Raw genomic sequence first — 16,995 nt, forward strand, 5'->3', positions numbered from 1 at the left:
TCAGTCATTTGGACCTGTTTACATGAAATCCAAAACCCAAGATTCCGTCTTTAAATCCGAGTTCTGAATATACAGCAGAACCGACCCTGGACTTGATTCTACTGTACATGGAACCCCAAAAGTGATCCGAGCCGAGACTCAAATTGGCACGGAAACCCCAAAGTTTGGGTGTGTGAACCACAAATCTCTAGTACACACATCCATATAGACATTATTGCCCATCTTTGGCTTATGTTCCCTTAACACCAGGGGAGGCAAAACAGAGGAGGCAGGGCAGGGGCCAGAGGGCCTGATTCAGAGCCGGACGCTATTTGCGCTCGCTCGTTGAGAAAAAGGGGCCGGCTATTTAAATTCAGCGCTCGCTCTTTGCGGTCTGTTGACGCCTCTATGTCTGAGGGAGCGAACGAAACATGTGCTCGCTATTTTGTAAAGACGCCCCCTGGTCGCTCGCATCCTACGTCATCTCCGCTATTTATTAGATTAATCGAGTACATCAAAAGGCGTCTGAACTGCTCGCAGTGCTTGTGGTAGGTTTATCCTACCGCAATCATGCGAACAGTTCAGGCTAAGAAACAACCAAGTGACGTGGCCGATGACGCTGCTTTGTTAATTATGCATACCCTTAAAATGCCCGTTTTGACCGTTTGGTACGCCTGCGTTCGGATCTCCACTCCCCGTTTTCAAGCACCTTCCTCATCCTGTCACTCAAATTAGCAGGCACTCGCTATTTGGCGAGCGCTCGATATCCGATCGCACTGACTGGTTGGCGCATGCGCATTACGACCCATACGCATGCGCAGATGTGCGAAAATCGCTCGAAGCGAACGAGCGGCCGCTTACGAGCGGCTCTGAATCAGGCCCAGAGAGCATTGCCTGAGTAGTACTATCGGCATGTTCACATAATCGCAAAATAATTAGACAAGAATTAATCCGCAGATACGCATTTTAGGGGCACAATTATATCCAATGATACTCATGACAGCAGCACGACCTAGTGCCTTCTAATTGGCTGATTGCCTATTAACCCCTCCAGCTGATCAGTAATGTTGCTGCGTTATGATGTAAAGTGTAGCTGTCTGTTCATATTACTTAACTGACATTTACACTTGATCCACTGTAGGGAAAGGAGATAACCATTTGTTTTAAAAGGATACCAGAGTTATTTAATTTGACATCATTCACTTTTCATTTAATGTCATTTTAATTGAACTTGTATTTTGTATTTGTGTTTGAAGTTAATTGCATTTTATATTCAAAATGTGACTTACATATTTATTTATAACTCAAAACAACATTCTCTCTTGTGTGACGGTTCACAACGTTATCATATAGTACTGTACATATAATAAGCAAATAGGGTAACGGGACTGTAGCCTTTACTACCAACACTGTGGAGGTGCATCTCTGCATTCACACTTGGACAAACCTTGAGATGCGAGTAACCGGACATAGGCACGTAAATACACCTTACTGCACGTGTGTTACCTACAGGGTATTTATAATGGTTGCAGGGTGTGTTGGCCCGCACCGCACACCCTGCACCCATAAATCTTACCTCTCCGGAGTCCCTCGTCGGGTCCGCTGTCTGCACCTGTAAATACGGCTGGAAAATGGCCGCCGCGCCCATTATCCCATCGTTTGCACATGCGCAGTACAGGGAAAATGTCCGCCGCCGCCATTTTCCCCGTGACCTGTGCATGCGCTATAGACTCTGGGCACACTCTAGTGTGGCGCGCCGCTCAGTGCGCAGCCGGCTGCCGGACGGAGAGGAGGGTGCCCGTGTCGGAGACTGCACATGGTCCCCCTCCTCTCTAGAAATGCCCCTGATTACCTACATAAGATCTGAGAGCATATATCGCCACCTTTAAATGAGGCACACACACACTAGTTTCAATTGAAACCAGATACAAGACCTAAGTATTACGTAAATCACAGACCACATTGATTGTACTGCTGAACTGTAGGCAGTAATTGTTCAGAAAAATTTTATTTAAAACATTTCAAAAGTCTATGACACTTTGTAGAAAAAACAATCAGGGCATGGAACAGGGAGAGGACCAGCATACTCACTGTTTCATTCTCTTTACTGAACACGGGCATTGCAACGGTTGTCATCAGGACCAATCCCTGATCATCATCAGCGAGCTGGATAGGAGACAAACGGTCAGTCAAAAGCTGTAACAGTGGATCAAGGTATCATTATTATCAGTACCAATGATTTAATTTGGGAAGGTGCAGTTCCTGATTCAGGATGGAGATTTCATATCTTTCCACAGGACCCACTTCACTAGGGACACCCCAGTCTGCCCGTGTCCTTCTCTATGATTCTCCAAAACAAACCTTTGAAGAAAATATTTTTCCATCACACAGTAATAGAGACATTTGTTGGGCTACACCAAGGTTCATGAGAATACATCCAGTCAGTATACTTAGAACCAGTCACCTACCTCAGCTAAATGTAGGTGATAGTTTAACATTAGCATCAGGCAGACAATAAATGGGAAAAACTGGAGCAGACTAAGGTGCACTTGGTGAGGGTATGAAGTCACTTTGTCAACATTCACAATGTCAACACCTGATGTTAGGGTTAGGTTTAGATTAGCATTAGGGCTAGGCAACAATTAGGGATAAAGTTATGGTTACATTAGTGTTAGACTATGGTTAGGTTAATGGTTACGTTAGGGTTCTGGTTACATTAGGAATAGGCTTAAACTAAGGAGTAAATTTACTAAATTGAGAGTTTTTAGAAGTGAGTTTTGGAGGAGATGTTGCCCATAGCAACAATCAGATTCTAGCTATTATCTTTTAGAAGGTGCTAGTTAAATGTTAAGTAGAATCTGATTGGTTGCTATGGGTAACATCTCTTCTAAAACTTATTTCTGAAAACTCTCACTTTAGAAAATTTACCCCTAAAACTGTATGGGAAATCCCATGTTGACATTCTGGCAATGTTGACTGTCACAGTAGACATTGTCATGTAAAAATTCTGTACATGTCAACATTCTGAGTGTCAACAAAACATACCACACCCCTGACTAAAACAAGTCATATTCATAGAGACTAATTACAGTATATTTACTAAAATAAGTTCAGGAACCAAATGAGCTGCAATATGGAACTACTAACTTACATGTGACCGGTCTGCATACATGTCATGTGAAGATTCTTATCAAATGTGCCAGATGGGAATTACTTAATACTTCATTTTATCATGTACGTGTGCTACAAACCATCATATATATATATGTTTATTATCACTACATATCTATTATTTATTTTATTTAATACATTTTTTAAATTGCTTTGTATACGACTTACATATGTGGATTTGTGATCATCTGAAAAATGGAAACATTCTTTGAACTGTGTCCATCCATGCTAACAGCAAATATGTGCAATTAGCAAATCAATCGAAATACAGGGTTGTTACGCAACTAAATGAGGGCTCAAGCTCTGGACCAATAAATAATATAATGTGCTCAGTAATGTGCTTTGAAGTCAGGGTCACATATTATTTATGGTTATAATCTGAATCGTTGCTTTATTAAAAACACCACTAGATTTTAGATTATATATTATGTGTGACACATTTAATTTCAATACAGATACACTGATATAAACGTATTGATGGAATTTGTAATAATTTCGGTCTGCTCAGTTCCGTGTCTCATGGGTTAGCAGCACATCAGGGCTTATAGCTCAGTTACTGGGGCAGCGATGCAGCGCTGAATGTTGTAGATGGCATGTTAGACAAGGCATGTCATCTCCAATACCTGTGAGGAGCATCAGGGTCACTCACATGGATGTTTAGGCCAATGACATCAGAGTAATTAAAACTTAACTGAATTATATACTAGAAAGTAAAATGATTCTAAACAATAATTTATTTTTTATTTTTAATGTGCAAACATCAACATGCAATATTTGTATTAACTATGAAGTTGAATGTGAAGGACTAAATTAATCTTATGAGCCGTGTACTTTGTGAAAACGACAAGTGCACTCTTTAGTCTGCCACAGTTTACTAAATGGTATTTACGTACCTCCCATTGTAGCGGGGGTGGCGATTGAGACAAGGGGCATGGTGTGTCATGAAGGGGCATGTCCACATGAACGGGGCATGTAGCTAACCTTTATTCCCCCCCAGTCCACCTAAATCATCCTTGCATTGCCGCATGCACCAGTGGCAGGTGCAGGTGCTATGCAGAAAAGCTGTGTATGGGACATTCCTCCCAACTGCTGGGAAGGGCAATGCAGTCCGGATCATGGCAGTGGGACATAGCCCTCCAATTGAGACCGCCCCACTGAAATCAGTAGTGAGTACTGTGCGACTCTGTATGTGTTCTCTCTAGCTAGTGATGTATGGAGCTTTGCCCCACAAAAACCCTTTCTGCTATAGCTGCTCTGGACTTTGCCACTTTCTTCAAATTAACAATAAACATCATCTGCCAAGAAATCTTTACTTAACATATCCAGCATCCCACATCCACCTCCTTCTCCACTTCCCTACCCGCCTTCTCTTTCTCTCCCATTACCGAGGATGAGGCCCACGCCTTCATCATGGCCCTCTCCATTGTTACTTTCCTTCTGCAAACATGCACTCAACTTTCCTATCCTCAAGAAACCACAGATAGATCCTTTATGTCTCCTGCAGCATTTATCTCCTCCCCTACAATTTACTTCCAAACTTAAGCTGCTTGTGTACAACTACCTTACTCACAGTCTCCCTGCTCCCTCTTACCTTCTGCAAATGGGCCTCCACAATCTACACTTCGCCAAGACTGCCTTTACCTAAGTGACCAATGGTTTGCTCATGGCTTAGTCAAAGGTTCAATTTTCCTTACTCATCCTCCTCTCTTCCTCTTTCGAAAGAGTCAGCACTCATCTTTGCAAACCCTTTATTATCTTCACTTTCGTGACATTGCTCTCTCCTGGTTCAACTATGTTTTTGAGTGTCTCTACTACTGACACATCTTGACCACCATGCCCTTATCTGGTCTCTCAGAGAACTAAACAGCCCTTCGGCCTTTATTACCAGTTCTATGCAGACAGCACCAAACACTACAACTGTTCTCTGGTCTTCTCTTACCCATCTATGTCCACTACTATCCATCCTAAATTCCATGGTGAGACTGATCTTGCTGAACTACTCTGCAAAAACCTATACTGATTCATCATATCCTACAGTATAAACGTCAAGCTATTTTCCTCCATAGCACTAACCAACACCAACCCCTCTTGCTTTCAAGACTTCCCCTGTGCTGCTCCTCACTTATAGAACTCCCTTCCGCACCTGCACAGACTTTCTCCAGCCTTTACTCTTTCAAACCCTCTCATAAAAGCCAACTCTTTGTTATATCCTATCCTACCCCTCTGGGTATACATGCTACGGTCCCAATCTCACTCTTAGCTGACTAGTTCACATTGTCTCAACACTGTCCCCTCTCTCTAGATCTTAAACTCTCATGAGCAGGGCCCTCTCTACCTTGTGTCCTGTAGCTGCACCTTTGTCATCCCCTAATATGAGCTTGCTCTGATTTTCTGTATGGTTTGTGTATGGTATGTTTATGGTTTTAACACGTTTATCTCTAAGAGCCTAAAGTGCAAGTGGCCTTGTATCGGTTTAGATCTGCAGAAGCTCTCTCCTGCTATGTTTTGCTGTTTGTAGCCCATAGGGTGCAGTGGCTAATGCCATCTGAAGAAAGTGCTAGCTGCCGGGGCTAAGCTCTGGAATGAATCACTTTCTAGAGCTTGGTAAATCCGACATCATAGCAGTCACCATAATTAACCTATGGGGGCTTCTTTGCGGTCGGATATACACATTAAACCATACCATATACCATGGCAGATGGAAATATCTACTGCAGTCCCTCCATGTTATACCTGGGGATCCTTAATATTTGAGGGTAGCCTCGAAAACAGTTGCTTTTGGGGAATATCCTGCAAATATTCTTTAATAAATATCCCCCTATATATTTTTGAGGACATAGTTATTGTCACAATCCCGACAGCAGAATGCCGCCTAGGGATTTATGATAGGCGTTGAAATACCAATGCCTATCATAATCCTGACGCCAGAATCCAGGATGACGCGTGCCCGAACGAGGTAAGTCCGGTGTGCCCATCCTGTTAGCCGTGGAGGGGGAGGGTTAGGTTTAGGACAGTTAGTGGGGTTAGTGTTAGGTTTTGGGGGAGGTGGTAAGGGTTAGGCACCCCTGGGGGGGAAGGTTAGGGTTAGACACCCCCAGGGAGAAGTAAGGCCTAGGCACCCCCCCGGAGGGTTAAGTTCAGGGAGCAGTAAGGGAAGTTAGGGTTAGGCACCCCCAGGGGGGGTTCGGGTTAGGCACTAGGGGGGAGGTTAGGGTTAGGCACCACTAAGGGAGGTTAGGGGGGGGACAGGGAAGGTTAGCATACTTACCTGCCTCAGTCGGGATTTTCATCCTGTCGGGCAGCCGCTGTCGGGATTTGAACCCATTCAATATTTTTGTTATGGGATCTTCTTGCATTTAAAATGGATATGTATAATGTAATGTAGGAGAAAAGAGTATGCTAGAGATAGTCATATACAAACGGTTATTAAAAAAAGAGCATTCTGTAGGGTTATCAAAGTTAATCAGTAATTTAGTGTATAAGCTCATGATACAGTAATTTGTATTCTTCATGGTATTTCTGTTAATTTTTAGGTAAATGTAAGCAGTAGCTCTAGTGATTGTAAAGTGTAGTAGTCCCGAAATGTAAGTAAAAGTAACAAAATTGACAATATATGTGTTTTAACAACACTACATTTTCTATTTCTGATCCTTATCTGTCATTTATATTGAATGAAAGATTAAATTGAGTCATATTTGTTAACTGACAATCTTTGACATTAATCATAAAGCTTCTTTGTATCTTTGTATTCATTTAATCCATAAATGTAGAGCCCCTAGGTAGGGGGTGAACAAACCTGTATATACTTCTTAGTAGTCTTGATGTTTACAAATAAAGCATATATAACCAAATAATAACCATATACGTTATATAATAAAAACATGAATGAATAGCTATCTGGAAAAAGCTTATCCTTTAATTATAGTCGTTAGAACTAATACTGTAGGTATATTCAACCATGTGAAATTATTAATTTACTATTAACAAAAACCCCATAATGAAAAATTAATAGAACTCATCCATTATCAGGGTGCCAGAACTGTCTTAGATTTCCCACAGACATGTTACACCATAAAGACAAAATTACACAAAACAATGGAATAAAACACGTTAGGAAAGAATACAATTTTTTTTAAGACAAATGTGAAGATGAAAAATATGTAGATTCTGAATGCAATTAGATAATTATGTGAAGGTTTTTGTATTACTAAAGGATATACCCAACACAGAGATGGAAGCCTATGAAGCAATGGACGTTAGCACAGGTAGCCTTTCAGTATTAGGAAACATTATTAGAAGGACAAAGTATACTGCTGGCAACTAACTTTATGGATTCATTTCAATTGATGCATTGCTGCCCTGGCTCTTTAGATGTTTTGGGCAGCCGATTTGCTTCTAAATAAGTCTCTGATTATAATATACTACGTTTGTAACTCCTCCGTACATCTGTTTACTTACTGGTATACATAGTTACAAGCAAATATAATACACAATTTCTGAAAATGTGTACATTTTAATATATATATATATATATTATATATATATATTTATATATATTTATATATATTCTACATATACTGGGTTTAAAATGTTTTAAATCACCATCTGTATAGAAGTTATTTTTAGTCATAGAGAGAAAAATAATCCTAAAGACAGTATAACCGAATGGATCTGTACACACTTGTACGCACACACACACAAACACAAACATACTCGCGCACACAGACACACTTGTGGTTCCGAAAAGTGAAGTAAAACTTGTTGAGAAGAGGTGGTCATAAATATTGGCAAACACAATAGAGTTCTATGGGAATGCTCACTAAGTACATAGTGTAACGGCCGGGGAAGCGTGTACATGTTACACACTGTTTCAACAAGAAGTCACTAGAAGGTTTTGTGTATGATTTAAAGCTGCTTTCCTTGCTCATGTGTACAAGCCCCCAAAGATGTGGATGCAGTAATAACCAGTATACTAAAAATTAACACAATTGTAACAGAACAAATAGGACAAAAACTAATCAGAAGTAATTAATGAATTGCCAATCTTCTGCTACGTGGCATCAAACCAGCTTCGGAGCTGGCGTACGCTGAGGATAAGCGCGCACCTTGATGTGTGCTGGGCGGACAGCCCAGGCACCAAGATGTTTAGACATTGGATGCGCTTCGGAAATGGTTTCCATTTCAATGTTTATTCTGATCATGCCTTTACTTTACAAGAGTCACAATCAAGAAATGATATAAATAAAATAAATATAGACTAGTACGTGATACTATAGCTTCTTTTTACTCCTATCACTAATATTATTTTTATTAGGTTTCCCATGGCAATAGTACATAATGCCCTGCATATGCGTGTGTCCTGAATACTGGCTGTGTGATAGAAGAAGAGTCAGTTTTCAGTCCCCAGCGGCAGAAGACTCAGCACTACACAGAGTAACAGGTAAATGAGGCAAAGCATGATACATGGTGTACAGGAATCGCGGAAATATGAGCCTGGCAAGGAGGACAAAACGCTACTTACACAAGGTAAAGGATGACGGAGAAGGGAAAAAGAAAGCAGTCAGCACATTTTTGGAAACAAATAAACGCCAGACAGATTTTTATTTTCACATTTATTGGAGACAAGATCCCTTTTCATAATTAAATTTCAGAAACAGTATTTACCTCATAACTATATGAAATACCTATCACAGTAATGAGGAACTTCTTATTTCCTGCTGTTGTGGAACGCCAAGTCCCAGCATGCAACAGCTGGAAAATGGTTGCCCAAACCTGACAGGATGTATTTTTGTAATATTTAAAAGTGCTGTATATTGAATGACTGGAATTGGATGCATCTACATTTCAGAGAACTACATTGATGTTTGCTCCATCTGAAATCACTATAATAAAGAACTGAGAGTGATCTTATCTAATATAGATGCTGGTTCAATGATCAATACGACAACTACCACAGGTTGCAAACTACTCCCACAGGTCTGTCACAAAAACCTCTAATACCCCTGTCTCAACGTTCCAAGTTATGATTGAGATCCATACTTGCCGACTTTAACCGGGCTATCGGACGGAGGCGGGGCAACGATCACACAATTTAACGTGATAATGTCAACAAACTTGCAGATGGTCCATTTCTCTAAGGAGGTGAGCAGCTCCTATGAGAGTCCAAGAGGGCTGCCCAAAATTTGGTAGTCTCTTGGACATTCTGGGAGAGCAGGCAAGTATATAGACACCTCTAGTGCGCACTGCATTCATAATTGGCCCTAACCAGGGGCGTAGAGAGCTCTGCCGGGCCCAGGTGCATATGAGGGCGTGGACTAATCACGGGAGGTGTGGCCATGCCCCCTTGGGCAAAAAAAAAATCACATTTATAGTGCCGCGTAGCGTTGCTGTGCGCTGGTGAGGGGGCGCTGTGAGCCCCTCAGCCCGGCGCAAAGCCAGGGGGCGCGATCAGTGTGATCACTCCCCCCCCACAGACATAGGACGCTGTGTGCTGGGCTGCTCTGAGGGAGGGGGGGCGGCACCAGACCCGGGCCCCCGCCGGGACCCTCAGGCAGCCCGGGCCCGGGTAAATAGTACCCACCCACCCCCCATCTCAGCGCCCCTGGCCCTTACTAATATAGACAGTGGCATAATGTTTAGTGGACCTATATAAATGATAATAATGGAATTATGTGCTTACGGTGTAATGTAATCCATTAATTTGGAAAGATGCTATTTCTGTTGACAGAAAGTGGACACTGAAGAGTAAGGAGTATTTTGGCTGTTGAACACGTACTATAAAGATGTTTAGTGGGTTCCGATGGTTTAAGTACCTCTGAGGAATCTCAATAACTTTCATTTACCTTACAGAGATAAATGAATGCTGTCGGCAGAAAACAACAAATATGGTCTATACTATATAAATGGGTCTCCTTATTTAGTTAAATACACCAAACAGGAAATTCAATCTGTAAAATTCTCCTAATACCCCACTCTGTACTGCTGGTATCCTGAAACTGTGTGTGCTGTCCACTTTGATACATGGTATTCTGCTCCCTGCATCACCTGTTGTAAAGTATCACTTTACCTAATATTGGAAAAGCGGCATTTGTTTGCAGTTACCATTATCAAGCTATCTGTTGTTTTAGCTCCTGCTGTTATTTTCAAAAACCACAAGTTTATTATACAGTGTCATTGTACATGTGTTATTCCACTAATCTATCATTAACCCTATGATTACATGATAATTGTATAAACCTCTACTATCCTGAGTTTAAGACCTGGTGGCATCTCAGTACTGGTGAGGTCATCTCTCTCTATAGGAAAAGGGTGGTTGTTAGGCAGAAGACCTCTATAGTGTGGTTCTAGAGGTTTTATGCAATTGCTTAGGTGTATCATAACATTTTGTGGGATAAGTAAAAGTCAAAAACAGCCTATAAACATATAGATCCTCCCATTACTTGAAAGGAATGTTGATGATTCCTTATTAGCAATAATTAGCACTTATTACTTAAAATTTGAACACTTTAGGGATAACTATTATTATAGACTGTATTAAGGTGTTTTGACTTTATGACATAATATAATATAGTTCTCGAGAAACACATTCACCTTTGAAGTCCTTCTATAACTATATTTATAGAAGGACTATAATATTAGTTAATTAAAATGTAATAGTGCATTCATTTAATAGGTAGTGTATGGTACAGTGTTAGCCTTTGGATCAATTTAGCAGTTGAAAACAACAAATGTTTAAATAAATTATGCTATGTAAATGCTAATTAATTGAATTGATGTTGCAAGCTTTTGTGACACCAATGCCCCTTCTAGTTAGATTATAATTGTCAATCTTAATAAATCTAGATTTCTCATTAATTCAAGCAACTCTATGTAACTCTATAACAGCTAAAGGTGAGTGACGTTGTTGCTGCATTTCACACAAATCCCACTAAATGGCGCTACAGGCCGTTCCGTAGAAGTGCAACGTCCCTGCAATAAAATCTGCAAGTTATTATTTGGCTTTGCCATTCTGAGTAAAGCTCATTGAATTTGTAAATTTAGAATTTTACAAAATGCATAGTGCTAGAATCTTGTCATTACATTCTGCTCTGAGGTGAGATCGGGGTAGGAGTGGGGAATTCCACATAGAACACTTAAGGCCAATGGTCGCCACAGAAACGTGAATTTACCTATACACAGACGCAATGAAATGAATATTCATTGAACAGTTTTGAAAATATTGCTTATTTCTAGTTATCTTCTAGAATGTAAACTCTTGAGAGCAGGGCCCCCTCTCCCACTGTATCGCTATGTAATTACATAATCGCAGATTTGAATTATGTTTCTCTATAGTCTATAGTAGGGATGGGCAAAATACGGCTCGCAGGCCGAGACACAAACAACACTCCCATGGCACGGATCAGTTCTGTGCGATCACGTCGTCTCCCAGTTACCGCCCAGAAACGCCTATTTCACAGCTAGTGTGGTCCGTTGTAGGACGAATCCATCCGTAGGCACTATTATTTGTTGATTGCACTGCGGCTCGATTGCTTATTATTCTAGTGCCCCTGGTTTTCTTTCTCCCCCTCCTCTTCTACCATTCCTGTTCCTAGATCTCCCGCTTAGACAGTTAATGTTTTCTATATTGTATCAGTGTTAATTTTCCCATTCCGTCTGCCTTATAGAATATTTAATATAAAAAAATATTCTTTATAAAAATCCTGCTGTATTTTCTATGATAGGTATAAATAAATGATAAAAATAATAGTTTCAGCTAACGTTTGCAGACCATTACTAAAGAAGATGCCTTTGTGTACCAAAAGCTTGCAACATCCTAGAAAATAGACATTACACATATAATGTATATGCTGCATACACACAAGTATAACTTCAGCGCCCAAGGTCTGCTGAGATAAACCAAGGTTCATCATCTTGCTGAGGGCGAGATGTACTAAGCTTTGCATCAGTGATGCGGTCCATCCTGCCACTTATCGGGTAGATACAGGCGTTAATCATGCCGGTATGTACCCAGAAATGCAATTAAAATGGCAAGGATAAGAGTTGTCCTCTGCGATAGAGAGACTTCCTGGTTTAATACCCAGATGTCCCTCTGCGCATGTGCAGAACGGCGTGCCCTGCCACGGTTGACACTGGGAGAGATCCGTTTGATGTGCCCAAACCTGTTCATTTCTTTCACCTGCCCGTTTATATCCTCAAAAATCAACAACTTAAAAGAATCTACATCGATTCTTTGTTCTAAGAACATACACAGGGGTCTATTTACTAAGCAGTGTTAGGAGACAAAGTGAAATGAGATAAGGTGCCAGCCAATCAGCTCCTAACTGCCATCCCACAGGCTGTGTTTGAAATATGACAGTTGGGGGTTGATTGGCTGGTACCTTATCTCCTATCACTTTTGTCTCCTAACACTGCTTAGTAAATAGACCCCACAGTCTGCAAAATTAATTTTAAGCTCAGTAGTATAAGACGAACATGAAATATTAATAATGGTTTTTATTTGCGACACAACAGAACTGACCTGACTAAAACCAGCAAGCAGAGTGCAGGTCTTTATTTACCACTTCCTAACTGCCGCTCTCACTACCACCTAATGAATAACAGGATGTGCTGCAACTGTGCCTGGACTGTTATCTGTAATGACAAATTTACAATCTGCCCGAGGTCACAACAGTTCACGGAAAAGTTTGGGTAACACATGTGGGCAACATCCATTAACAAAATCTGTAATATTTTAACATTATATTTTGTCAGTTATGGTAAAGGGATACATGTGGAAAACACCTTGTATGTTATTAAACAGGAAAATATCTAAAAAAGAAATTATCTTTTTGCCCCCAGGTTTTTACACGAATACCATCTGCTCATGGGCTATGAGACCTTAATTTTCAGGAACAGGAAGATGGGTGTTCTATTTTTAAAGTATACGCTCCATGTAATACTGTAAAGGGGCATATTTATGAAAAACTGCAGCCAGCCAGAATCATTATTATCGCATATCGGGCAATAAGGAATCTTTTTTCAGGGGAATATGCCAATGTATGTCGTCAGGACATGGGCTCCGATAAGGGTCACTAAGAAGTTAAGTGATCCCATATGCAAATTCTTTGCTGCTGGGTTCGGATCCTGTCTGTGCAAATGCGCAAACGGGTGTCCAGCTGCTCATGCACAAAGCGCAAATCTTGCGATTGACACCATGATCTGTTCCAGCCCTCCGGAAAGGGCTCGCAGGACTGCTTCATTGAAGGTAATGGGCTACTGCCATATTACAATGGCGGTAGCCCACAAATGCAAGATCCAAAAAGCTTTGCTTTGTGGATCTTGTTGCATACAGTCCCCATAAAAAATTAAAAGGACGTCTGCTACAAGGGTTGGCGGCCGGAAGCTGATTTCTATACTGCTACATTTAAGGGATACTCAATCCTGCCCTTAAACATGTGGAAACAGCAGTTTCTGTATATTCTAATAACATAATTATTACTAGGCCCTTAAATGTTTTTACCAGGGTCAACTAATAACCACTGAAAAGACCTAATCTACTCATCTCCCCATATTTGCTGCATTTGCAACTGAGCAAAAGTGTAAACGGCACATCAAAAATCCGTCTTCCCACCTCATCGGTCTCCTTTAGACCAATGTAAACTCCCCCTCCCCAAATACTGCCATATTCTTCTCTAAAGCTGCCCCATTTGCCGAAAATCTAGAAATGCTTGCGCAAATCATGGCAGGTGGACCCACAGATACTTTTGTGCTGTACCCTCACTGTTCTGAACTTTATAATGAGGCCCATTGTCACAGTAGCTAAGAAAATAAAAAATAATAATCATAGTCATAGGGGTATATTTACTAAAGTGCGGGTTTTTAGAAGTGGAGTTGTTGCCCATAGCAACCATTCAGATTCTACTTATCACTTATCTAGCACTTTCTAGAAGATAATAGCTAGAATCTGATTGGTTGCTATGGGCAACATCTCCACTTCTAAGAACCCGCACTTTAGTAAATATATACCATAATGTGCACCAAAGTGCAGAGACACAATATAATGCATTAAAAACATTATGATGCTTTATATTGTTGAATTCATACGTTGCTTAGCATGCTCTGTTATATTTATGTAGTCAGTCACTGCTGTGTTGCATCTTGTATCTGTCGGTTAATTTGGTTGGACCACCCATTGTTTTGTTTCCACACCAGGGAAAATGTATACTGCCTGATTATGGATAAAATGGTTATTTCCTGAATGTTTGTAAAAATGTCTGACTTGCTGGTATAGCAGAGTTCAGCTTATGCAACATTACACTAGCACCTAGGAACAGTAGCTTTGAATGGGATGTAGTCATTTGTCACAATCCTGACAGCGGAATGCCAGCTAGGGAGTTATGATAGGTGTTGAAATACTGATGCCTATCATAATCCTGACGCCGGAACGCCGAGGACGACATTCCGAATGATAGTAAGTTCGGGGCGCCCTTAGCGTTAGCCGCGAGGGGGGGGGTTAGGATTAGGGAGTCTATCGAGGTTAGGGTTAGGTTTGGTGGGAGGAGATTAGGGTTAGGCACCCCTAGAGGGGAGGGTTAGGCACCCCCCCAGGAGGGTTAGGTTTAGAGAGCGGTAAGGGGGGGTTAGGGTTAGGCACCACCGGGGGTAGGTTAGGGTTAGGCACTAGGGTGGGAGTTTAGGGTTAGGCGCCACTAAGGGAAGGTTGGGGGGGGGTGCAGGGGATGTTAGGGTACTTACCTGCTTCTGTCGGGATCTTGATCATGTCGGGCAGCCGCAGTCGGGATTTGAACCGGCAGCTAAACAGCCGCTGGCATTTCAATCCCATTCTCTTTGAATAGCTAGAGACTCGGGACTTACCTTATATGAATACAACTGCTTATTGTCTCTTTGCTAAGTGACATACATGAAACTTTTCTGGAAGATATATTTTTTGCTTATGTAACAACAACCCTTAATTTTTATATTTATATACCTTTCTAGTAAAGGTACCCAGCATATGCTGAGTCTCTCCCTGCTTCGCCCTCCACGCGGCCCCTTCTTGCCCTCACTCCTCCTGGTCAGTGAGTAGTCGTCCTCCTAGCACAGTGGTCTCCCTTGACCATCTGTGCAGTGGGAGCCATTGGTGGGTGGGGGGCGCTCGTCGCCGGATCCCACTGAGCATGTCGAAGACGAGACAGACATCAGCCGATTATTATAGAGATTTATGTGCTTCTAAACAAGGCCGCTATAATGCATTGATTATATGAATGTTAATTTTTAAAGTTTAAAGTGGATACTTAAAACCAATTAAAGGCTTAGGGATCAATGCAGAGATGAAAGCAAGTTGGTCGTAACTGCTATCACAATGCGTTAATGGGTGATACACGGCCATAGCTTTTACTGGGTGCTTGCTAAACTGGAATAAATTCAATCTCTGACAAAAGCACATATTCTTGGTGGATTAATGGTACTTCTCCCATAGATAAATGGATCCCGTGGTATTTTGCTATTTGCTCATCTATACCATGTGATGTTCTTCTTCTTGTGGTTTTAAATGCTGTGTGCATGTAGTATGTTATAAACTTTATAACTTATGACACAGATTGCTCTGTATCTTATTCCATATTTAGTTAGTGCTGATCCAGAACCTTTGTGGATTTTTATTGTTATAATAAAACCTAATATATGTGGTGGCTTCATGCAAGCACACTAAACGTCTTGTTAACCCTGAGGCATTGCTACCAGCTACCATAAGGAGAACACCTAAAACACCTATGAACAAAGGCATGATGATTCTCAGCATCCTCAGTGACTCAAATGAAACACTCCCCCCTTCTTCATTGGCTACAATGGGGAAGAGGGGGTGTGTTTATGAATTAAATGTGAACACATCAGAGACACTCCCTAGCGTGTGCTGGGATCCCGTTGTTCGTACACGTCAGTAATAGGCTGGGAGTGTGGCACTGCGCTATGACATCACACTTCCAACCAATCATTGACATGAAAGATCAGCATACTGCAACAGGCAGATCTGATTACACGGTTAGAACCAGAGGAGGACTCTGAGTGAATGGTGTTTCACAGGAATGGCTTCTAGGTTATACCTAACAACTGTCTCGATATTGTCAGGGCAGTCCTGATTTGAGGCGACCAACCCTCTGTCCTGCAATTTGCATGGTCATCCCAATTTTCGGGTGGTCGGGAGGTATTCCCCTGCCTTATGTAGCAAAAATACCTCTACTGTGCAAGGCAATAAAATGGGGTTGCTTCAGAAGTGCTAAGCATGCCGGGGCATGCCCCCCCCCCTTTGTGGTAGCATATTCACATCCATGCAAGCGTAGCCACATCCACAATGATGCGGTCTTGCCCCAAGAGTTCTGCAGGTATTCCTAGGTGGCCTTTCAAAAGTTCATTAGACCTGCCTTTACCAGTTATTTGCTTTCCAAAACGTTTGCAGGAAGGAAGTCTGCGGGGCAGAGGAAATAAAACTTCCTCCCAAATCATAATATGTTCAGCTGATAAACCCATGAAACTTCTACATCCTTTCATGTTTTTGTCCTACCCTTGGCTGATCCATATACTAGCAGTCATGCGTTTGTTCTGATCAGTTTGATGTCAGTCACACTAGTAATATGATTAGCGCTATAAATCTTCAATCATTGCACACTCTGCATTTATTTGCCTTAAAGTATTAGCATGTCTCCATGTGGCTGTATCACATGGTGATATCATTGCTGTCTCTTCCTTATTGACTACTTTAATTGAATTCTGGAATATTGTCTCCATTATTGACACCAACAAAAGACAGCGTGAAGCAGAACAAGACAAGCAGTACAGTATGTATGAAGACACAAAAGTGACGTAATAGTA

At 41.4% G+C, this 16,995-nt stretch overlaps 1 protein-coding gene across 3 annotated transcripts in view; it reads right to left on the reverse strand.

Moving 5' to 3' along the window:
* CACNA2D3 (calcium voltage-gated channel auxiliary subunit alpha2delta 3) overlaps nt 1-16,995 on the reverse strand; it is a 1,120,348-nt gene that overhangs the window by 366,340 nt on the left and 737,013 nt on the right. For all 3 annotated transcript variants that reach the window (XM_088478672.1, XM_088478674.1, XM_088478673.1), the window contains one exon: nt 2,071-2,145. In XM_088478672.1, coding sequence (XP_088334798.1) covers nt 2,071-2,145 — 75 coding nt within the window. The remainder of the gene's footprint in view (nt 1-2,070; nt 2,146-16,995) is intronic.

Source organism: Taudactylus pleione, unplaced genomic scaffold (assembly GCF_031769625.1).
Source record: "Taudactylus pleione unplaced genomic scaffold, aTauple2 ptg000217l, whole genome shotgun sequence".
Taxonomy (NCBI): Eukaryota; Metazoa; Chordata; class Amphibia; order Anura; family Myobatrachidae; genus Taudactylus; species Taudactylus pleione.